Source organism: Conger conger, chromosome 6 (assembly GCF_963514075.1).
Source record: "Conger conger chromosome 6, fConCon1.1, whole genome shotgun sequence".
Lineage (NCBI taxonomy): Eukaryota > Metazoa > Chordata > Actinopteri > Anguilliformes > Congridae > Conger > Conger conger.
In genome coordinates, this window is record NC_083765.1 from 43,954,652 (window position 1) to 43,979,108 (window position 24,457).

The 24,457-nt window shown below is 40.0% G+C and overlaps 2 protein-coding genes and 1 long non-coding RNA gene across 7 annotated transcripts in view; 2 read left to right on the forward strand and 1 right to left on the reverse strand.

Annotated features, from left to right (window-relative positions):
- On the forward strand, window positions 1-14,773 carry LOC133130675 (adhesion G-protein coupled receptor G2-like). Of its 3 annotated transcripts, XM_061245421.1 has the most exons (14): window positions 1-631; window positions 3,600-3,685; window positions 4,222-4,452; window positions 4,579-4,750; window positions 4,832-4,985; window positions 5,585-5,707; window positions 6,703-6,829; window positions 6,928-6,963; window positions 7,723-7,826; window positions 8,141-8,259; window positions 9,316-9,584; window positions 10,376-10,478; window positions 11,347-11,627; window positions 12,143-14,773. In XM_061245421.1, exons 1-14 carry the CDS (start codon window positions 567-569, stop codon window positions 12,217-12,219), a joined length of 1,947 nt encoding a protein of 648 aa, XP_061101405.1. In that variant the 5' UTR covers window positions 1-566; the 3' UTR covers window positions 12,220-14,773. The 3 variants fall into 3 exon arrangements, with proteins under 3 accessions (XP_061101405.1, XP_061101406.1, XP_061101407.1); XM_061245422.1 differs by lacking the exons at window positions 11,347-11,627; window positions 12,143-14,773 and having other exon boundaries at window positions 10,376-10,695; XM_061245423.1 differs by lacking the exons at window positions 1-631; window positions 3,600-3,685; window positions 4,222-4,452 and having other exon boundaries at window positions 4,536-4,750.
- On the reverse strand, window positions 1,453-15,036 carry LOC133130679 (uncharacterized). 2 transcript variants are annotated; one of them, XR_009708963.1, is made up of 3 exons: window positions 14,873-15,036; window positions 11,530-11,620; window positions 1,453-8,268 (listed from the first exon to the last, which is right to left on the reverse strand). It is a non-coding gene; the product is annotated as an uncharacterized LOC133130679 (long non-coding RNA). The 2 variants fall into 2 exon arrangements; XR_009708962.1 differs by having other exon boundaries at window positions 11,530-11,638.
- Window positions 14,895-24,457, forward strand: part of adgrg3 (adhesion G protein-coupled receptor G3) — a 16,090-nt gene continuing 6,527 nt past the window's right edge. Inside the window, exons 1-8 of one of the 2 annotated variants that reach the window (XM_061245430.1) lie at window positions 14,895-15,250; window positions 17,653-17,710; window positions 17,906-18,017; window positions 18,727-18,861; window positions 19,085-19,198; window positions 19,583-19,628; window positions 22,544-22,635; window positions 23,357-23,481. In XM_061245430.1, coding sequence (XP_061101414.1) covers window positions 15,184-15,250; window positions 17,653-17,710; window positions 17,906-18,017; window positions 18,727-18,861; window positions 19,085-19,198; window positions 19,583-19,628; window positions 22,544-22,635; window positions 23,357-23,481 — 749 coding nt within the window. In that variant the 5' untranslated portion in view covers window positions 14,895-15,183. Of the gene's footprint in view, window positions 15,251-17,652; window positions 17,711-17,905; window positions 18,018-18,726; window positions 18,862-19,084; window positions 19,199-19,582; window positions 19,629-22,543; window positions 22,636-23,356; window positions 23,482-24,457 lie in introns of those variants that run through there. The other variant, XM_061245431.1, reaches the window with a different exon arrangement.

The following is a 24,457-nucleotide window of genomic DNA, read 5'->3' on the forward strand; positions in this document are numbered from 1 at the left end:
CTGTTAGGCCCTTGAACAAGGCCCTTAACCCTACGTTGCTCCAGGAAGGACTGTCCTCTGCTTAGTCTAATCAACTGGGTGTAAACACCACCTCAAATTTAGACTAGATCAACTCAATATTTATGTTAAATATTAAGTAAGTCAACCTAAAAAAATGGACCAGTATGGGAATTTTCATAGGCATTCATACATTTAGCGATTCAATTAATTTGCTAAATTTAAAGGTGAGCTGAAACTAATTAAAACTGAGCTGACAAACAAACCTGATTTAATTACCGAATCTAAATAAATAAATACAATGTATTACAGTTTTTCCACATGGGCACAACACTGACGTATGACTTGTCTATTTATTGAAAGGACATCATTCTCTGATTTGCATTACACCAATGGCTTTGCATGATGCAAAACAGGCCGTATCAGTTGTACCTCCATCACTCAGTTTTACCTAGAGGGATACAGTACAGTCTTTCAGGAGAGAAGAGAACACAGTGCGGTCCTACAGTTGCAGGTAAGGTCTTTCTCCCTGCGACCTGTGGGACATTTTCACCATTCTTGGGGTGTAGATGGGGTGTTGTCCAGTGCAGTCTTTCAGGAGAGAAGAGAACACAGTGCGGTCCTACAGTTGCAGGTAAGGTCTTTCTCCCTGCGGGACATTTTTACCATTCTTGGGGTGTAGATGGGGTGTTGTTGCAGCGATGAGCAGAGATTGGAAGTTCAGAAGTCAGAAAGTCAAAGCCCTCCATGTGTTTCTTCCACCCAGCAGATTTCAACAATTAGTTATCTCTCCATGCTAAAGGACTATGCAAATTCAGGCGGATTTGAACAAAACACTAGGATGACTTTTACTATCAGAGCCTAGATTTTCCACCTCTAATGAGGAGAGTATTTTGTGATCAAATGCAGAACTTCTGGAACATCTTTACTGAGATATTTTATTTAAAGACATATGCAGTAAAGTAGAGAAATCAGGCTCCACGATATCCGATACATATGGTGGTTTGATTAGTACTTGATTTTTGTATGTGTTGTGTCGTAAAAAATATTTTTTTATAATCAAATAGGCCCTAGTCCTTAACATGGGGTCATAGGGTCATAGGGTCTTTCAGTGGACTTATCCCTGGTTATGGGTATGCACTTTGTGCTTTTGTTGCATGTCACTCTGGATAAGAGTGTCTGCCAAATGCAATAAATGTAATGTAATGTAGTGGAGCACTATCAGTTGCCACCAGTTACACATAGGATACTTTCTGAGACTTGAAAAAAAGCCCTTTTAATTGCTGTTTTCTAATAATTCTGACTACTGCTCTACTGCTGATCTTGCAGTGAACAATGTTTACATTGTTTTAGGTAGGCCAGCCCTAGATCAACAGGGGGTCTGTGGACCTCTGGACGTGCCTAACAGTACTAAAGGGGGTCCCCGGCCAGACTCAATACATAATGACTATACAGTTTTTGGAAAATATGTAATGTTTATTTGATAGGAACAGAAACATTTAACATAGATTAGTGAAAACAAATCCAATGCAATGTATCACAGCATTTATAGCATACATTTATTTTCAACGCTTGTCCCTAGACAGGCCTTTAAAACACACATACAACACTATCAATAATTTAGCTAATTTAGCATTTAGCAAATTAGCAATCATAAAATACATTACCGGTACAAGTACAAATACTACAACAAGTAAGAAAATAATAAAAAATAAAAATAAAAAATCCTGCCAAATTCCAATACATGGTCATGAATGTTTACACGACTGACCGGATTTCAGAAACGTAAAATGTTCCAAATGATGCTAAATTTCAAACTGCACAGCAACATATACTAACTCTCTTGATAGAAAATACTGGTGCTGAAGTTATCAAAATTTAAAACATTAAGGGGTAACATTAAGGGGTAGCTATACTCATGACCAAATTTCCGAAATTCAAGAAAATCATAGAGTGCATATATAAATGTGCTGTATCAAATGGCTGAAAGTCTAATTAGTATATACATGTATACACTCACTGAGCACTATATTAGGACTTCTTTTTTAGACTATTACTGCTGTAGCCTATCCACTAAGAGTTATGATACGTTGTGTGTGATGGGCCTGTAGTGTAATGGTTAAGGTACATGACTGGGACCCTCTCCAACTTAATCTAATCAACTGTACATCGCTCTGGATAAGAGCATCTGCCAAATGCCATTAATGTAATGTAATGTGTGTTCAGAGATGCTCTACTGCATACCACTGTTGTAATGAGTGGTTATTTGGTTACTGTCACCTTCCTGTCAGCTTCCTGTCAGCTTCGACCAGTCTGGCCATTCTCCTCTGTCATCTCTCATTAACAAGACGTTTCTGTCTGCAGAACTGCTGTTCACTGGATTTCTTTTGTATTTTGCACCATTCCTTGCAAACTCTGTAAAAACCCCAGGAAATCAGCAGTTTCTGAGATACTCAAACCACCAACAATCATTCCACAGTCAAAGTAACTTAGATCACATTTTTCCCCCATTCTGATGGTTGATGTGAACATTAACTGAAGCTCCTGACCCGTATCTGATTGTATGCATTGCACTGCTGCCATATAATTGGCTGATTAGATAATCGCATGAATAAGTAGGTGTAATAAATTTAAAATGTTCCTAATAAAGTGCTCGGTGAGAGTATGGATGCACTTTTACAGTTTTCCTCAATTCTTTAACATGCTTGTCAAATTTAAATTGGGGATCGAACTTAAGACCTAATTATTTGACTTCTGCCATCTGTTTGACTTCAGTCATCTCATAATTTATTTAATATCTTAATATCTTAATATCGAGTTCATCTGGTGTGGGGTGTCTCCTGGATGTAAAGCATAAGCATAAAAAGACCAGAATTTTTTTAAGTGTCCAACAAGAATTATCCAGGCATTGTGCAATTTATTTTAGCTGTTGTCAACTGTACCATAACGATTTTAAAACATAAAACCCTGGACCAAGAAAGGTTGAAAACACCAGCTCTAGATAATTAGCCTAGCATTTGGGTAAAGTAAGAAGTATAGTACACTGTCTGTGCCAGATGTAAGTTGCTGTCGGCTCATTCACCAACTATTTTGAATTTAATCATCATCAGACCCTCACAAGCGTGTTGTTATAGACTTCTGTGCTGTTGTATGCTTGCTTGTAGGCTACCAAACACACTGGTACAGTCCACGGCAAATACAGGGGGCTGTATCATGAAGCAGGATTAAGCTACTGCTCTGAGCAAAACACATGTCTGCAACGTTGCCCGATGATTTCTGCGTCTAACTGCAATCTCGCTTTGAGTTTGTGGCCGCAGATGAAAGAGCCCATTGTTTTCACAGTTCATGGAAGCCTATAAGTAACAGATGAGCTCAACCCCATAACATGTTGTTATGGAAATATTTAATTTATCAGAATATACGTTATTTTGAGGTGGAATGTGTATGCATAGTCTTTAATTATTTTTTGTGCAATTATTAATTAAATTCTTGTATTTTCTCAATAAACTATTCACATTCAAAGCTATAGCCTGTATCTTTACATAAATATTATTAACTTTTAATGCCTTCTCAAGCTGAGAAAATGAACTATGTCCTCACAGTTTTACAGGAAAGTCAGCAAACAGGATGATCCGAAGGAGACTTCCCATAATTGCGGTCTTTCTGTTGGTGGTGCTTGTCAAAGGAGGTAATAATAATAATAATAATAATAATAATAATAATAATAATAATAATAATATTACATTGTATCTGTAGCTACAGCACAATTAATTATATGCAGCTAAAAGCACTTAAAGGAAAAGACTTTCTGGACATAAAAACTGCTATTTTAAATTGCCTGCAAGCTTTTTCCATGGGTAGGGGCATGGTGAGGTTTTTAAAGCAGGAAACTCTTGATCAACTTATACAGTGAGTATAGAAGGCATACTTTTTTGCACACTTTGCAATGCGACGGCACTCGATGCCTTCCTGCCTTAGAATACTACCTGAGATGGTGGCATTCTTTTGCATTCCTTTGAGATGCAGCCGTTGTCTGTATATATTAGTCGTCCACCTCGGAATTACATTTGGTCTTCACTTTGTTAACCCAGGTCTCTTCACGTTGTAGAACATATGAATACACCTTCCAGATATGTTACATGTTACATAAGTAACATACAGTAATACATTTTTGCACAGTCCTGTTCCACTCTTCTGTTTAATTCCATAATTATTTTCCTCTAGTCCCACCGGATATTACAATGACATTCAACAAGACCGTCAGTGAAATGTCTATGAAGTTATTCAATGACATCACCATCATAGACAGCATGAAAAATGGCTTCACCTGCAGATGGGGGAATGACTCCTGTTATGTAGAGTGCGCTAATGCCACTTTTTCCATCAACTTCACTGAAAATGCAAACCTAAACAAAAAAAACATTTCTGCACTTGTTGCCTTCAACATCACAGCTGGTATGATATCTTTCAGTGTTTTTTTCTGTCATTTAAATCATGTGCTAAGCTGAGACCTTTGTGTCCTTGGTCTCAAAAAAAGCTAAGAAAAACATGAATCTCATTCTTACGTATGTTGTCACCCAGGGTTATTGGAATGTGAAATCACCAAGTGCTTGATTGATCCATTTATCTCTTTATTAAAAACAAAAACGGGTCCAAGGCATCAGGAAGTCAGAGATTTGAAGACAGCATTGAATATGAAAAACATGTGCTGCCACTTGTTCAATATTTCAGAAGTAAAGAGAGCCTACATAGGGTAAGTAACAAATGGATAGCAAAAAGATTATACTCTGAGGACGCCATTATGACTTAATGGTACAAGTCTTGTGTTCTACAGAGTTGAATTAAACCTGATAAAGGTGATAATGCAGATTTCCAGCGACGGAGAGGAACTCATTTTCAACCTGACAGACCTGGCAGTGAAAGTGACGAAGGCGAATTTGAGTAGCCTTTCCCGGACTGAGAAGTACATGCACATTCGTGCACCTCTGGTAGGACGACAGCTTTCTGAATTTTCAATTCTGTGATATTTTGTTACAGATCTGGGTACTGCCTACGGGCACTGGTGCTGTATACGACATGCTAACAACACGGGCCTCCCAAGACTAGAGGCTCATTCAAATCACTTATTAAGGGCCGCCATCTTTAAGGACATCCCAAAGATTTTAAATGTTCCTTTTAGGAGCTAGAAGTAGAAGTTAGGATCTCCCGCGCTTTCCTTTGAGCAAGGATACATCAGCGCATCCTTTTTGCGGAAGTATTTTTTCGAAAAGCGCACAAATGATTGACATGTAGGCCCATTTCTCCCAACGCGTCTGCCAAGTCCGTAACTGATGGGGCTTTAGGCTGACATTTGAAGGAGCAAAGACTTTTCATTTGCCTAATTCACGTTTTTTAAGAATTCCCCGTCTTCACTTCTATTTCTAGCCTCTTTTTCTAGCCTTTCCTGATGGGTGGAACTAGGAGTAGAAAAAAGTGGAGAAAATACGTGGATGAGCATGGTGGCCAATGTTTGCATGGTAGAGAAGATCTTGGTGATCACTCATGTAGTTTTTTTAACAGTTCAAGATATTCGCTGAATTTCCCACAGCTCTCTTATGAAGATATAGACTGTACACCAGAAACATGGATACCGACCAAGATCTTTGAGAAAATTCCAGAGGAGAAGCGAAAAGTGGCAGTGGTGTCATATCGAAGCCCAGACCACTTTGTGGTACGCTACTTTGTGCTGTCTCTCCTTAAACTATAGCATTTACATTTGACCTATTTGATGCTGAAGGCCTCAAAATAAATTAACCACACAGACAGCTCGCCTCAACACATGCACGCACATCTGCATACACAAGATATACTCACAGAGCACTTTATTAGGAACATTTTTATTTTATTACACCTACTAATTCATGCGATTATCTAATCATTCAATTGTGTGGCAGCAGTGCAATGCATACAATCATGTAGATATGGGTCAGGAGCTTCAGTTAATATTCACATCAACCATCAGAATAGGGAAAAAACTAACAAAATGAAAAACAGTGAGCAGCAGTTCTGCAGACAGAAACACCTTGTTAATGTGAGACGTCAGAGGAGAAGGGCCAGACTGGTCAAAGCTGACAGGAAGGTGAGAGTAATGCAAATAAGCACTTACAACAGTGGTATGCAGAAGAGCATCTCTGAACACACAACGGATCATAACTCGATAGGCTCCAGCAGTAGAAGTCTAAAAAATAAGTCTAATAAATACCTAATAAAGTGCTCGGTGAGTTTATATACAGTGCAGTCCATAAGTATTTGGACAGTGACACAGCTTTTCTTTATTTTGAATATGAAGTTAAAGGACAGACTCCTTACACCAATATTGGACGGACAGGCCCTTTTTTATATGCATATGTAACCCTCCTATTATGTTTGGGGTCAATTTGACCCAATTCAGTGTATGACATCTCTTAAAAATCAGTTAACCTTGTTTCATATTGATACTGTATGATTTTTGGAAAAAATAAGAAGGCAACAACCAATGTGTCAAAACATTTCTATTATAATAATTGTGTTTATTTAAACTATTGGGCTCAATTAGACACCAAAATTAAAAGCGGTCATAAACTCTTCACATACTAGCAGGGTTAAATGATTTTGACATGGGAAAGATGATTTGATTTGGTTTTTGACATAGTTAAATCAACCCCTTCTTCTCCCACGTCCATACAGTTCAACAGGGAAAGACTTCAGAGCATGTTAATTCGGGTAGAGCTGCTCGAAGAAGAATACACACAAAATCTGGAGGAGCCACTAATGATGATGTTCCAGATTTTAAACTCGTCTGCACATCAGGCAAGTATCTTTACATGGTGCTTGGTCCAATTCAGCACTCTGCACCTGTGGTCACCAAGAGTATTTCCACCCTTACACCATACCGTCTCTTTTCACAGGCAGATCATGCCCTGGAGTGCCAGTTTTATGATGAGCAAGGTGAGTGTCTTTTGGTTAAGGTCCCATGCTGTGGTGGAGCCCCGCAGTCTTGGAGGGTTGAGGGCCCATGCTAGTTCATTATCTAGCATCCCCCTGTTGGTTGGTTGGGTTCCCATCAACTGCATGCTGAAGTGGCAGATGAGCCTTTCTCTGACTCTGCTCTATGCAAGCTCAGCAGTAGTCTGTGGTGTGAACAGCAGCTGCTGGTAAGACCACACTTGGATGTCCACACTGCTGAATTGGCACATGAACATGGCTGTGGTTGCAGACAATTTGACATTCCCTATTACCGTGGGAATTGTTTTTAAAAATCCCTTATGACTAAATTTCTGATTTTGCAGCAGAAGCTCAACCACCCTTCCTCTCGGTGAAGGGCTATAAGTGACATTTGCCTGGATTACTTTTTTGTTACACAATACTGTTCACAGTCTAAACAGCAAATAACAACAGAGATTTCATAGTTTCAACCCATAGAATTTCATAGAATTGGGCCACATTCACCTGATTAGTAGAACCCGATCTGAGCCGTCCCAACGCTTTTGGAGGGCCTAGATAAAAAACCTCACACGCCTGCTTAGACAACTGTAAGTCGCCTTGGATAAGCCAAATAACTACTGTAATGTAATGAGGGACAGGTCTACAGGCAGGAAGAGTGTAGCTCATTGTTTCCCAAGAGACCCAATAGCTCAACGAGGGAACACAGTAACCTTGCAGGTCTGAGAGAACATTACAATAGTCGACTCTGTTTTTTAAATTCAGCTAGGAGCAACAATGACTGGAGTAAGCAGGGCTGCAAAACCACCAAGAATGAGAGTGGCATCTTTTGCACCTGTGACCACATGACCCCTTTCACAGTGCTCCTGGTGAGAATCCAATCCACAAAATCAGTAAATCAATTACTCAATCAATCAATCATTCATGTAGTAATTTTGTCTTTATTTAGATTTTTGTAATTAATTGTGTGTGCTTTGACAGAGTTCATATGTCCAATTGTAATGGAATTAAATATTGTTAACATGGTGCGCAAGGATACAAATATATTAACATAGGTGCACACATAACACACACATGCACACACACACACACAAACACACAATCAGTGAACGAATCAATCAAAGATGAACCAGTCAGTATAACTGTGCCTCCCCACCCATCCATTTTGTTTTCTTGCTCTAAGGTCCCGACAGACAGCATAGACTTGGCGAGCTGGGAAATCCAGTCTATTATCAGTTACGTGGGCTGCTCTCTCTCAGCATTCTTTACTGCCGCGGCGATCCTGACTCACGTCATCCTCAGGTTTGTGCTCTGAAAATGTGGGTGAAAATGTCGGGGCGACATTGGCTCAGGCGGTAAGAGCTGTATCGAAGCGTCCCTGATCAAGACACCTAGCCCCTAAATGCTCCTGACGAGCTAGTTGGTGCCGGTTGGTGCCTTGCATGGCAGCCAATTGCTGTTGATGTGTGAATGGGTGAATAAAAAGCATCGATTGTACAGCGCTATATAAATGCCAGCCATTTACCATTTACATTGCATTATTGACATTTGGCAGATGCTCTTATCCAGAGCGATGTATACAACAAAGTGCAAAGTGCATACTGATCACCAGGAACAAGTGTGCAGAAAGACCCTAGCGAGAAGTACAGTTTCAAGTGCTAAGAGTACAGCAAAGATAAGGACTAGGGCCAACTTGATAAACCTGACAATGGATTATATATAAAACTATTTTTGTACAGCACAAGGCAATGGAATGATAAACACTTATGTAGGAACAATAAACAGCTTACATAGCCAAAGGAAACAAGCAAAAATATAATCTAAGCGAACAAGTCCTCCCTCCATTAATTCTGTTCCACTTCAAACCCCCATAGTACCTGACCAGAGATAGTAAAATATAGGTCAGGCATGAGACCATCCACCAGTACAACAATCCACAATCATTTAATTAGTGGGTGCTTTCTGCCTATAAGTTACTTCAGGAGCTCCAGAAGTAGCTAGAAAGTACCCACCAATCAACAGCAGCCTTGTTCCTTTAATGCATCTAATTGATTCTTATTTGTCGAGCTCCTATCTGTTTCAATAATCACAGAGTATATTGGTAACAACCAATAGAAAAACAGCAATGGCCTTTGGTCAATTATTTCTGGCTATGCTTTCAGTAATGGCTAGGAACTAGCCAGAAATCATTCACCAACCACCATTGTTCTGTTTGTTACCAATGTATGTCATTGGCATCTGTTGAGCTGAGATCCCAGCTAACACCAAACGTTCTCACCGTGTTGCGGCCAAGTAGTGGCCTTATAAAAACACTGACAAAATGTTCCTGTAACATTCTGAAAACGTGTTTGTCCACAGGAGCCCCACTCAGGACCACTCGGCCAGCATCCACGTGTCGCTGAGCGCTGCCCTGTTCCTGCTCAACATCAGCTTCCTGATGAACGAATGGCTGGCCAACATGCGCATTATGCCCCTGTGCATGTTCATCAGCGTATTCATGCACTACGGCCTGCTCTGCAGCTTCACCTGGATGGCCATCGAGGCCCTGCACCTCTACCTGCTCATCGTGCGGGTGTTAAACATCTACATACGCTCGTATGTGGCCAAGCTGGCAGTTGTCGGATGGGGTGAGTGGTCCACACCACATCCTAAAGCAGCACTTTTCCTGATGCCGTTGCATGTGGAACGTGGCTCACTACACCATCAATTCCCTCCCCCTATTTTGACACAGACTCAAAACACACCTTTTCAAACTCTACCTTAGTCCTCCCTCCTGATTTCCCCCGCCCCCCCTTTCTGATATTCCTATCCTCCTTGTCTAACCCAAAAAAAAGAAAAAAAGAAAAAAAAGAAATTGCACTTATGATGACGACTACGGTATATGTTTAGAACAGCATTCCATGTGTATTTTCCTAGTTATGGATGTGATGCTTTGACTTGTGGTAGAACCTATGCACTTGTAATTCGCTTTGGATTAAAAGAGTCTGCCAAATGACAAAAATGTAAATGTAATGTAAATCAAACAGTGACTAACCACACCAAATCGTCTGCATTTAGAATGTGCTTAAAAAAAAACATGTTCTGTTCTGTGCTACATTGGATCTACATCATACACGAGTGCTGCAAAAACCACACAGCGACTTTTCCATGCTGACTATTCCGCATCTTCTCTCAAACCTCCTGAGACCCAGGAGAAAAAAAGTTTTCCAAAAGTATATATACATTTTTTCATGTTGCAGTGATTTTAAGTGAATGTCCCTATAGAATGCTGTATCAGGGGAGCCAAAATTGATTGTCCTTGTTTGAGGACGCAGGAGATTAAAGTAGATGTTGGACATTCACAGTGGCTCAACTGCTCTTGTGGACAACGCCAAACCGCCATTGATCAACATTTCTCTCTGCCTGTTCTCTTGTGCAGGCGTCCCTGCTGTTGTTGTGGGAATTGCCTTTGCAGTTAGAAGTGAGCCAAACCTGTTTTATGGCTTGGAGGTGATCACAGTGGGGAACAGTACCAGTGCACTGTAAGTAAGCCATGGTTAGGGGCGGGGTTGGTTGTTCGGTTTTTCAGACAGATCCTATTCCTGATTGGTCTACTTTTTTTTAATCTAGTGGAGTTCGCTTAGTGGTTTCAGATGTACTCAAGATTTACTGGTTTCAGATGTACACCTGCACAAATGTGGAGCATGGACTGTAAAAAAAAGAAGCTGTTCCTTGTTTTACTCAGTGCAGTTATCCAGCTCATTCAGTCATCGTGCTTCATGTTACTGGCACCTGGATGTCTGACATGGCGTGCCTGTTCTGTATTCATACTCAGTTCTCGTTCACTTCTGATTGGCAGCCCACTGAATGGTCGCACTGCTGATTGGTTCAAATATAAACACCATGCTAATTAAGTAATAATTATGGGCCAGATTTACTAAACCCTTAAGCATGTGCAGAAACTTTTAGCACACAAGATGACCAATGATTGCTCATGGTGTTTGTTCTGCACCAGTCATTGGTCATGTTATTAGTTTTGTGCATGCCAAAAGGTTTTTGCATCTACTAAAGGTCTTAGTCAAATTCCCCAGTAGAAGGCAGTATACTGTAAGTTCTTTGTTGCTTTCATATAGAATAAAATAAAATAAAATCTAATCTGAATAAAACCGGCTTAATAAATATTACAGTGTTTAGTATGCTCGTAATGTCATAGGACATGACAAAATAAATAACATTTTGAGCAGATCTGTAGATTTCAACCTTGGGCATGATCAGCCAATTTAATTGATTGCTTATTGTTTAATTGATCTATGAACAAACATTGAGAGCATACACTGAGAAATACAGATGATGGAGCTTTTTCACTCAGCCAGTGAGAACACTGGCTGACACACTGTGTGTTCCCCCCAGCTGCTGGATCACAGAGCCCAGGTATTTCTACGGGCTGAACCTCAGCTACTTCGCCCTCATCTTCCTGTTCAACAACAGCATCCTGCTGACGGTGAGCATACGGATATTTCAGATGAGAAGGTTTGAGAAGAAAGACAGCATGACCATGCCCTGGAAACAGGCCTGTATGGTGCTGGGCCTCACCTGTCTGCTGGGCAGCACCTGGGGCCTGGCCTTCCTCAGCTACGGGGCGCTCAGTGTGCCCATGCAGTACCTCTTCTGCATCTTTAACTCCCTGCAAGGTAGGTACGCCCTGACCAGGGGCGGGGGGGGGGGGGGGGGCAGACAGTTAGTATATTCAGCTACATTTTATTTGTGTAGCTCCTTTCACAGAAGACTTTCCCAAACACGCTTCACAGAATAACAGAAAGGAAGAAAAAACATCAGCCCTAAGCCCCCAAATAGCATACGTGGTATATATATACTCATAAACATATCATTGCAGTGTATTAATCCTATGTTTTATCTGTCATTGTTAATTGTTTAATTGTCAATTACTTTGGGCTATATAGTTTGTATATTGCCAATAAAGCACTATTGAATGGAATTAAATTGAGAGAGAGTGAGAGAGAGATTTGAAGGACTTTAATGGTCCTTAAGAGTCTATTCTGGGTGTTAGCTACTCCCATTAGCTAACTAGCAGACGTGTGTGTGTGTGTATGTGTGTGTGTATGGGACATCTATGATTCCTAAAGGTGATCAAAGATAACTCATTATCCCATTTCTGTAAACTCCCCCTCACCCTCCCACCCAATAGGATTCCTCATCTTCCTCTGGATCTGCAGAACATCCCGGAAGGCTAAAAGAGAGGCAGTTTCAAGAACGACGTCATAGGCATCACGCTCATCGCTGCAGCCAAAGCCACAGAAGATCAGTTTCCCAACCCACAACCCTCTGCCAAAAGGGGAAGAGAATACATTTCTAATATTACCACAAAGAGAATGATGTCAAAGAGTTTATTCAACCCAGATTAGCCATTAGTTTATTTCACCAAAGTTATACAGTAAATGGAGATTACATATACTCATACTACGTTTTATTGCGTATACTCGCAGTAGTCCTTTCTTGAGTCTGACCCCACAAATGTGTCGAAATCTATCTTTCTGACGTCCATCCAGACTGAAAACTTTGAAAACATTCCAAAGGGGAAACTGACTGAAACTTTCTGCCACATCACAATTTCCCCTTCTTGCTGTAGCATTGTTCAGGAACCGCACAGTGCAGAATTGATCAACAGCAGGCCTTTGCTTTAGTCAAACAGAAGAGGCCTCACTGTGGTTAGTCACATGACCCTACACCATGACAGTTTTTTTTTTATTTTTTTTTATGGTAGGCAGCTAACGACCGCATAGCGTTTCTATTTCATCACACATGACATTTTCACCCACTGACAACCCAAAAGAGCGGATGGCTGTGCGTGTTCCTTTTTCATGAAGCGACAAGCTCCAATAGTGTATTTTAAATACCGGTCGAACGAACAATAACCGTTCCGCATGTGATTTTCATGTTGCATATACAACACGCAGTGGGGAATCTATTTTCTGAAAAGAGTGTACACTGTATGCGATGCCTTCTTGTATGCCTCAATATGATCTACACCACAGTAACAGATTTTCTGCCACTTCCTATCAACAGGTATTCCCAATGTTACAAGGCTATAAAACATGTTTCCTAGAAATGTAAAAGCACATGTGGATGGCAGATTTTAGACATAGTCTTCTGTCTATTCATCAGGGTGATGCTATTGAAGGTCAGGATTCAAACTTCTTTGCACAGTCACCAGGTGATCTCTGCATTATTAGTGTAGTAGTTATACTCTCAGTTATCACTTTATTAGGTGGACTTGTACACCAGCTTGTTAATGCAAACATTGAATCAGCCAATCATGTGGCAGCAACTAAATGCATAAAGGAATGCAGATGTGGTCAAGACGTCAGCAGACCAAATGTCAGAAAGGGGAAGAAATGTGATCTGAGTGACTTTCACAATGGAATGATTGTTTGTGCCAGACAGGGTGGATTGAGTATCTTCTGGGATTTTCCCGCACAACATTCTCTACAGCAGAGGTCGGCAACCCTGGTCCTGGAGAGCCGCAGGGTGTGCTGGTTTTTGTTTTCACCTTAATACCAGCAACTGATTCATACCCAAGAAACCAGGTGAGGCCAGTTAACTGAGTAATCGACTGCTTTAATTGATCAATTAAGTGCTGAGTAACAACAAAAGCTAGCTCACCCCGTGGCTCTCCAGGATCAGGGTTGCTGACCCCTGCTCTAGAGTTTGCAGTGAATGGTGCGAAAAACAAAAGAACAGCAGTTCTGTTGGCAGAAACATGTTGTTAATGAGAGAGGTCAGAGGAGAAGGACCAGACTGGTTGAAGCTGACAGGAACGTGACAATCATACAAATAGCCAGGCATTATAACCGTGGTATGAAGAATATGTGAAGCAAATGGGGACAAATGGGGACAAAATCTGATCTATGTGACTTTGGCCGTGGAATGATTATCCAACTATGTTGGTGTCCCAGCGAACAGTGAACATTCTAAGAACATTCAGTAACGTCATCTATTGGTTCTAAAAAGGTTCAACTGTGACGTTACAAAAATAAACGCTCTTGGAATGTTCTAGAAACGTGATTTTACTTCATCATGTTTTAAAAACGTTACACATAACGCTCCCCAGTTGCCCAAAATCACATTCAGGGAACCTACAATAAGATTCATATAATGTTACTGCAACGCAGTGAGAAGGTTAAGAAACTTTACATACAAACATTCTAACACCTCCCAAAACTATCCTTCAGAAGACGTTCCAAGAATCTAAAACCTAAAGAAACACTGGGGTGGCCTGTAGCATAGTGGTTAAGGTAAATGACTGGGACAGGCAAGGTCTGGAGTTCACATCCCAGTGAAGCCACAATAAGATCCACACAGCCGTTGGGCCCTTGAGCAAGGCCCTTAACCCTGCATTGCTCCAGGGGAGGATTGTCTCCTGCTTAGTCTAATCAACTGTACTTTGCTCTGGATAAGAGCATCTGCCAAATGCCAATATTGTAATGTAAAATTGTTACCTGGGGTGTCAGCAGGTTGTGTCCATCTATATGACTGAATTGATTGTTTTAATTAATTAAAAGCTCAAAAACAATATACAAAACTTACTGTTGTATTACTTGTATTCTCTACTCTGGCAGTAGCCAGTTTAACTGCTTGACTCGAGATACAATGCAATGACTGGAGAGGAAATTTCGCTTGGATGTGACAAATGCCCATTCACCCATTGCATTAACATTATCCAGTTGTATTATAGTGCATGCTAAAGATTCAGCTTGACGCAAGATTATTTTTAGATTCAATAGATTCAAGAACGATGGTTTGCAGACCTCAAGCTTTACACCACACGCGCTGGGGTGGAGACACGCTGGAGTGGAGACGCGCAATAGCTAACCCCCCCCCCCCTCTTTCTGTAGCGTTATTCATTAAAATTACTTACGTTTCAGATATTCTGAGCTGGCAACAGATCCATTATTTTCAGTACCACATTCCAGTCTAGCCTAACATCATGCATTGGCGAACCACCAACAGAAATTTGACTTTTGTCAGGCGTATTGAAAAAGACTACAAGCAGTCATCGCGTTAGACATCAGGTAGTTTCAACTTCCTATACCGCGTCATGGAAATGTGGTAATGGTGGGGGAAGGTTTATAATAATTGGGTGAGTTACTGAAAATCACCAAATGTCAAAAACAGCCACTGGAGCGTAAAACAGTCTTTTAAAACGGTTGTCCATGTGAAATCTGAGAAATGAAAAACCTACGACACCTGCTGCTTCTTCTCATACAGGTGACCAGTACTCCGAGCCAGCAAGCCCGTAAGTTTATTTCATCAATTATTATTATTTCTGGTGTGTGTATGTTGACACAATCTTGAATTTTGTGTTACAGTGGTTCTCAAAATCTAGGATGCTGGGCCAGTCAGAGATTCAAGTTCTTTCATAAATTGTATAATACATTATTTTATCTACCGATTGGTTCGCTTTAGCGCCCATGTGTACAAACTTCATACTACATACTTCCACTGTTGATTCAGTCTTTGATCCGTGTTTGCGCCTCTCTTTGTGCACAGTAAGGGAGACGAGGGTTGGACGGCACACTTTTTACGCTTTGCAGTAAATCTCTGGCATAATTTCGGTGAGAATATTCTAACCAGAAGCAAACGAAAGCTATATGTTTCACAGTTTTTTTTACAATCACTTTGACACTAATTTCAGAACCTTGAGGTAATTTTTCAAAACTGTAGACACAAAACAGTTGCTTGGATACAATATACATAAACAAAAAATAATTTGATCACTGAACCAAATGACTTGTCCACACTGACTCAACTTAACTTTCAAAGTATTAGCATTTCAAAATGAAATACACACATTACATTTGAAAATACTGTCTTTTCATTCATTACAATGCATCTAACTACCAATGTATTTGGCTGTAACATTACTCCTAAAGCATAGTTTTATGGAAACAGATCACTTGTAACAACATTCCATGTTTAGATCATTGATGTTTTAGGATAAATAAATCGATTGACATTATCATTGAATGTAATATTGCATTACCATCTTTTGTCACAGGGGTTTTCAACTTTTTTTGACATGCTTGTTTGAGCTGGTGGTCAAATGACTGATGATTGATTTTACGTAGTGGTGAGAGCCGGAATAATGCAATAACATAGCGACAACATGAAGCAGGCAGGTGATCCATGTTAAAATAGAGATCAAGCAGTGAGAGGAGGAGGTGAAGGTGGTCAATGGAATGGCAGAGGACAAGTACTCCTTCAGAGAGGTGGCCTTGTTTCTCATCTTAGAGGTTGGGGGTTGTCCTGATAGAGGACAGTACAGTGTCTTTCACTGCAGTTCAGGATTTTTTCCCACTTTGTACCTATAATTTTTATTACTATGATTACAGTTTTTTACAATTGCTAAAAATGCACTTTTTCAAAACACCTTTTAACTTTTTCTTCATACAACTCTCTGCACCAACATGCAGCTTGTCAGTTCATTTCATTCACAAAATGGATCAAAACTACCAAACCACTGTGAACATGTCTCAAAGGAAAAGCTACCTGCACTATAATCTTTTGTGTCAATCATAGAACAACAATCTAAACACTAACAACCATTGATGCACTATTTCCTGTGAGTGATTTTCTGTAGAAACAGAAGTGATTGGACTGTAGACATGCAAAGATTTTGGTGGTTCAGCCTGATGTTTTTGTAAAAGCAATGATAAAAACATTCAGTTTGGTCTTGTGGTAACTGAAAAGTTCAAGAAAGTTCCAAAAAGTATTAGAAAATGCTTGTTGCAATTGTAAAAAAGAAAAAGAAAAAAGTATGTTAGAACAATATACATTTTTTACAGTATACATTTTTACAGATATGAATGTACAATGCATGTTTTGAACAGGCGAATGGGCTGTGTTACAAGTGCTTATCATTTTCAGTGTTGTGTCTAAGGTTTTGAAAATTGAGCACTTCAAACTTCAAACAATGAAGCAATCAATGGAAACAATTTTCAACATTTAATTCACATAAGTACCAGAAAAACACAAATATTCGATTCGATAAATATAAATATAATGAATATATAAAATAAATATAATGTAAATAGAGTGGAAGCCAAAAAGCATTTTTAACATCATCAGTAGAAATGCCATGTATCTATAGGCCTACCCATAGTATGGCCTGTTGTGTAGTGGATAAGGTACATGACTAGGACTAGGACACGCAAGGTCGGTGGTTCGATCCCCAGTGTAGCCACAGTAAGATCTGCACAGCCGTTGGGCCCTTGAGCAAGGCCCTTAACCCTGCACTGCTCCAGGGGGGGATTGTCTCCTGCTTAGTCTAATCAACTGTACGTCGCTCTGGATACGAGTGTCTGCCAAATGCCGTTAATGTAATTAACATTTTCATTTTAGTGGATAGGCTACAGCAGTAGAAGTAAAACAAAAAAGAAGTCTAATTAATACCTAATAAAGTACTATAGTGTAGCTGTTTCTGACATAATGGGATTTAAGAGAGTAAAAAATCTTTCAAAACCTGAAAAGCGTAATTTAAAAAATGAACTCCATACACAGGGGTCCCCTATGACTAAATCTGATGACATCAATTTGAATCCATCAATTAATACACAATTAAATGATAAAAGCATAATATGCATGTACAAATGATTGAGCGATGTGTAGCAGATCCATTAATTTCACTTGTTTTTTCAGAAATTAGGTGTGACGATGTTCAAAGTCACTGTAGGCAAAGCAACCTCAGCTGGACAAGGTAAAGTTTAAACTTTTAAAGTTTAAAGTTTTTAAACTTTAAAAACACAGCTTGCTGGAAAGAACCACAATTACATCCGGTGGTTGTGTTATCTGCACTTAAAAATTTAAAAGAATACTTGGCTCAGCATCCAATATCATAAACATATCCCTGAGGAAAGTGTAAGGAAAATAAAACAAAAATTTGTTTTCACAGCTGTTATGAGGAAAACATAGCTATGTGCAAAAGAGGGCCAGCATCAAGGAGGAATATTGAAGACGTGGATGTAAAGGATTTCTACCACAATGATGTAGATAACATGGTTGATGTAAGTGACCTACCAATGGTAATGCCAATTAGTTCATTGACTGTCACTTTAGCCTTGCTGCGGTCCTACCTTTATGATGAAATAAGGCTCCTCCTCCGTTCTCAACCCTGCCCACACGCACCTCCGTTGAGGGGAAGAAGCAGCTGGAGCACAGCAAGCTGGATAGATAGAGAGAGGCAGCGATACTTAGCTGGATGGACAGAGAGAGGCAGGGATACTTAGCTGGATGGATAGAGAGAGGCAGTGATACTTAGCTGGATGGACAGAGAGAGGCAGGGATACTTAGCTGGATGGACAGAGAGAGGCAGCGATACTTAGCTGGATGGATAGAGAGAGGCAGCGATACTTAGCTGGATGGATAGATAGAGGCAGCGATACTTAGCTGGATGGATAGAGAGAGGCAGCGATACTTAGCTGGATGGATAGATAGAGGCAGCGATACTTAGCTGGATGGATAGAGAGAGGCAGCGATACTTAGCTGGATGGAGCATGCCCCCCAACCCCTCAGTATTTTATTCATATTTATATATTTTTATTTATAAGTCTGCTTTGTGCTTTTTCACTTCTGCCACTGCAGCAGCTAGCTAGTGACAAACAGTTCCGCTGAATCATGATCCCACCCCACAGTCTCTCTCACTCTCACCCTCTTCCCCCCTCTCTTTCTCTCTGTCTCTCTCTGTCTCTCTCTCTCTCTCTCTCTCTCTCTCAGTTTGAGCATGAGAGTGCGGTGGGGTATGCTCTCTACCTCCCCTCAGAGGCTCTGTCTAGGAGCAGCGGGGCACGCTTTTCCCATGAGGTCACCGTGGCTCTGACACTGTTCAACAGCAGCCTTTTCAATGCTCAGGTACGCCTGTCCATTAGGGGGACTTTAATTGCAATGTAGATCAGTGGGATACAATCAAGCAATCAATCAATCAATCAGTGTTTTTTTATTAATTGTGTCTTTTGAGTTCATATGTCCACCTGTAATGTAATGGATTGCATAACACACCATATACACACACGCACACACACACATGCACACACACGTACACACACACACACACACACAAATAATTCCTTTTTAGGTTGGTAAAAATGAGACCATTCTTGGAGGCAGAGTGCTGGGTGTGAAGGTGGGAAGACGGGCCGTGAGGGACCTCAACTCGCCAGTGAGGATCTCCTTCATACACACCAATGAGGTAAATAGCAACCGCCCACCATTATGCCTCTGGCTGCCATAATGTAGATGACCTCTGACCCTCTGAACTATTTCTTGACTCATTTTAATTATTAATTTTGCACTAAAACACACAAGAAAGGTGATTAATACAATAAATAATAATAGTAAGAATAATTGGGGCCCTGTGTTTTCATTGACAGGCTTTTCAATTCTTGTTATTCAAGTGTGTGTTCATAAGGCAGCATGTCAGAAAGGTGATATTAATATTAACTCATGTACATAGTAAACAATGTAGTTAATCCAATATTGGGGGAAAATAACTTCTATTGTGCTGATATTGTTAACACACTGATTGGATTTATCCGTAAGTGAAACTGGATGAAATGTTTTGTGTTTCAAACAGACCAGAGGACGCTGTGTGTACTTGGAGGAGCTGGAAAATGGCACAGGTTATGATGAGGCTGACCCATTTCTCCTTCTTCTTCTTCTTCTTCTTCTTCTTCTTCTTCTTCTCCTTCTTCTTCTTCTTCTTCTTCTTCTTCTTCTTCTTCTTTCAAATTAGGTTGGGTGACTGAACACCTTTCGGTGTATAACCACCAAATGCCTTATACCGGCTCGCTTGATTTAATTTCCTCAAGAGAAAATTTAAAACACCTCCCACTCATATCTTTTTACTACTCCATCATCCTTCACATTAGTAATCCCTATTGCTGCATGCACCACCATCCTGATCCTCTCTGACTTTGTCTCTGTTTCATTTGCACAGTTGATGACCTTTGCTATACAGTGGGCTCAAAAATTATTGGCACCCCTGACAGAAAATGAACAAACAATACTCAAAAAAATTCTAAACAATATATTTATAGACAAACTCAAAATACCAACATGTGATAAATACTGTGCTATATTAATATTTCAATGGAACCAACAAAAATCATTTACTGATTTAATTAAAAATCTATTTCCTCCAAATCAATGTTTCACAATTATTGGCACCCTTAAAGATTATTGTAAATAACACCTACCAAAATTAAACCAGGTATTAAATTCCACTTATTTAAGTTTATCTATGTGTTAAGGAACTGAGTTGAGTGATTACATCACTTCCTGTTTCACTAGGGTATAAAAATGAGGTAACACACATGCAATATCCCTTTGTCATCCAACACCATGAAGAAAACAAAAGAATTGGCAGTTCAAAAGAGGCAGATGGTCGTAGACCTTCATAAACGTGGTAATGGCTACAAGAAAATTCACAAATGATTGAATATACCACTGAGCACTGTCAGAGCAATTATAAAAAAGTTCAAAAGATATGGAACTGTTGAAAATCTCATGGGTAGAACTGCATCTTGCCCCCCAGGATACTGAAGAGAATGGTGAGAGAAGCAAAAAAATCCCCAAGGATCACAGTGAAAGAATTGCAGGCCTTGGTGGCATCTTGGGGTCACCAGGTTTCAAAAAGCACCATCAGACGCCACCTCCATAACCACAGCCTCATTGAAAGGGTTGCCAGAAGAAAGCTTTTTCTGACCACAAGACACAGAAGAAAGCGCTTGGAGTTTGCCAAACGTCATTTACATTATGACTGGAACAAGGTTCTCTGGTCAGATGAGACCAAAATTGAACATTTTGGTCAGATACAGCATCGGCATGTTTGGCGTAGGAACAGAGATGCATACAAGGAGAAGCACCTCATACCCACAATGAAATATGGTGGTGGGTCCAGGGGCACTGGTTAGGATTGATGGCATAATGAATTCCAGCAAGTATCAGGCAATTCTGGCTGAAAATCTGGTTCCCTCTGCCAGAAGTCTGGGACTTGGTCGTAGGTGGACTTTCCAACAAGACAATGACCCAAAACACACCTCAAAATCCACACAGAAAGTTCTGCAATGGCCATCTCAGTCACCAGACCTCAATCCAATCGAAAACCTGTGGGCTGAGTTGAAGAGGTCAGTTGAAGAGGTCAGAACAAACCCAAGAACGTGAAGGATCTTGAAAGGATATGCAAAGAGGAATGGTCCAAAATCCCTCCAAATGTGTTCCTTAATCTTGTCAAAAATTACAGGAAGAGACTCCATGCTGTTATCCTTGCCAGAGGTGGTTGCACTAAGTACAAGGTGAAGGGTGCCAATAATTCTGAAACCTTGATTTTGTTGAAATTTATTTTTTATTAAATGATTGTTATGATTTTGGTTGTTTCCATTGAAACATTAATAAAGTACAGTATTTGGCACATGTTGGTGTATTACCTTTCTCTATAATTATATTATTCTTTTTTTTAAGCCTTGTTTGTGCATTGCTGGTGAGGGGTGCCAATAATTCTTGAGACCACTGTAAATGCTAAAAACCTTCTTCAGCCCATACTTATGCTTTCTCGATCATATCCTCCTTGCTGTTTTTCCCACTGTCCCTTTATTTCAATTGTTGTAGGGCAATACATATCAAAGAAGAAACACCATTTAGGCAGTCCAAATACATTCACTAAAAGCCCACAATGAGTCACCAGCTAGAATAGGTGGTGGTAGTGGTAGCCTACAGGCTGTGGACAACTGTTGAGAGAATAATTTTGCCATCATATTACTTGACAGTTGATGTTAGAAGGGCATGAGACAGGAATAGCAATATTTTTTAAACATGCGTGATTGGTCTGAATATAAAAACATCACTGTATGGGACAGTGTTTTGGCTTACGGTCAACTTTGCTAAGATGTAGCCAAAGTAAGAATTGTGCCACCAAAGAAAAAGACAATTTTCGTTTTAAACTAACTAGCTACATCGTAACATTTAGTGTGGACATTACACCGTCACTTGCAATCAAACTTACGTTATACTGGTGTAAGAGGCTGCTGGTTTTTAGTCAGCTTACAATCGTCAATCGTCTTTATTTGACTGACACCTGCCACCTCAGCATCCAGAACATTACATGACATTATAGGCATATAGCAAACGCTCTTATCCAGAGCGACGTACATTGAAGTGCAAATCAAACCCAAGGACAGTAGATGAGGACCCCAGAGAAAAGTATAGTTACGAGTCATAGCATGGTCACAATCCATGGACTGAACATGCACAGATACAACTTCAAAGAGCCACACAATTAGGCCAAGTCATCATCACTTAATTTTCCTGACTATTATGTCATCAGAAATGCCCCAGTCCTCTGGGACTCTATTGGTCAATTTTTACTGTGGTCAAAACCTCAAACAATAACACCATCTGTACATATTATCCAATAGCAGGACAGACAGGTAAAGAAAGAAAATAAAAAGACTGTATGACAATGTGCAGGCACAATGCTATTTCATGCTATTTCAACCAATAGAACAAAAAAAACCAAAAAGCTTTATTTACTCTGCAGGTCAGTGGAGCACCGAAGGATGCAATGTCTCCAGGACCAGCAAGATGTTTGTCTGTAGCTGCAATCACTTGAGTTTCTTTGCTGTGCTGGTTGTGAGTAGACAGAATAATAAACTCAAGACAATTAACGCATCATCAATAGCATTCATGGGTGGATTATAAGCGCAGCGATGGGGCTCTGGAGGTGGACCGCATGGTTTTGTGGGAGGACCAGTTCTCCCTGCCTACAAATGTATTGCCCTGAGGATTGTGGTGAATGCTGGGCTAGTTTTCATTGAGCTTTTGTCTGCTTTCAACACAAGGACCTGGCACAGGCATGCATGTGGTTGGCACTGATTATTTACATTTTCTTTTTTTTACCTCACTTGTTTGTTTTTTGGTTTTCAGGCCTAGAGTTTGCCCAGTTTCCCCTTTTCTGTTTTCTATGTAAAGCATCTTTGTAGCAAGGTCTCTAAAATAAGCACTATACTAGTGGAATTGAATTGATTGGATGGTGGCCCACCTAACTTGTGTTTAGAATGAATGAATAATCTACCGGGGATTAAATATTATATCTGATGTATTGATAATTTAGGCAATAAGTGATCATTATTGCGTAAGCCACAGACATAAAAACCAGCTATAACCATATACCTGTAGATGTCCTTCAAAAATGTGTTTCTTTGTTTTCTTTTAGTGAGTATAAGTCATCACTTATATTAGATGGGGTCCAAATGATGGCTATAGACAGTATCGGTGCACTTTGTTGGTTTGTAACATGTGCTTCTTGATTTTTCTTTGTGTTCTTGGTTCTCTCTGATTCCCTTCCGGGAAGAACCCAGAGGCCCTGACATCCGTAGACCCTGTCAACCTCGTCTCCCTCTCCTACATCAACTACATTGGCTGTGGCCTCTCTGTATTTTTTACAGCCATTACCCTACTTATGCACTTATGTTTGAGGTAGGCCTACATCTTCCTCGAAAAAGTTCTAACCCAAAATATGCACTTTCTCTCTCAGTGAACTTCACTAAAATCAGTCCTGTAAATTGTTCCACGTTCATTCATAATATGCCTGATTCCTGTTCATGGCAAGGCTTCCAGAAAAGACTATCAAGCTATCCACAATCAACAACTGAAACTGATAGCTAGTCCCTTTTAAAACGTGGGTATATTAAAATATTAAAAGAACACAAAGTCCCATGTGATCTAAACCATAAGGTTTTGCTAGTAAAATCGAAAGAAATTAATATGATTTGCCTCTCTGAATAATCCCTTTTGAAGGATTTTGAATGGCACCAGTGATGGACACAGTGGACTCTCATGATTTGACTTCATGATCATTTCATTTAAATGCATTGTAGTATTTGCCAGGAAAAGCATTGGCTCCATTCAATATTGTGCCCAAAAACAAATGCAAGTCCATTAGTGTATAATTCCCTAAGTGCCACATACTTGCAAATCTATCCCTGGAAAAGAGTAGACATTTTGCATGTAACGATTCAATGCATATTTCTAATGAATGTTGTCGTGACAACTGTAGCCAGAACCGATTTATCACATTTTGGCAGTTGCGGTTACATGAATGACTGTTGTGAAATGGTTTCCTGAAAATGACAGACATCTTGTGAGTTAGGACAATGTGAAAAGAGACAAAAAAATGTGATAGTCATCATTTCCTTTTGAGGAGGGGCTGTTGCACAGAATAATAATCAATTCTATTTAAACGCTTTTCAAAACACCCAAAGACACTTTGCAGCAGCAAATTCAAGCAAAAGAGCCACAACATAAAGTGAGAAGGTGATGTGGCACTTGACTGGAAGCCAGTGAAGTTCATTAAGGAAAGGTGTTATGTGTTCTCATTGTCTGCTATGGGTAAATACCTGTGTTGCAGATTTTTTTATGTACTGTAACCTATCAGGGGAGGTGGATGGAAGGT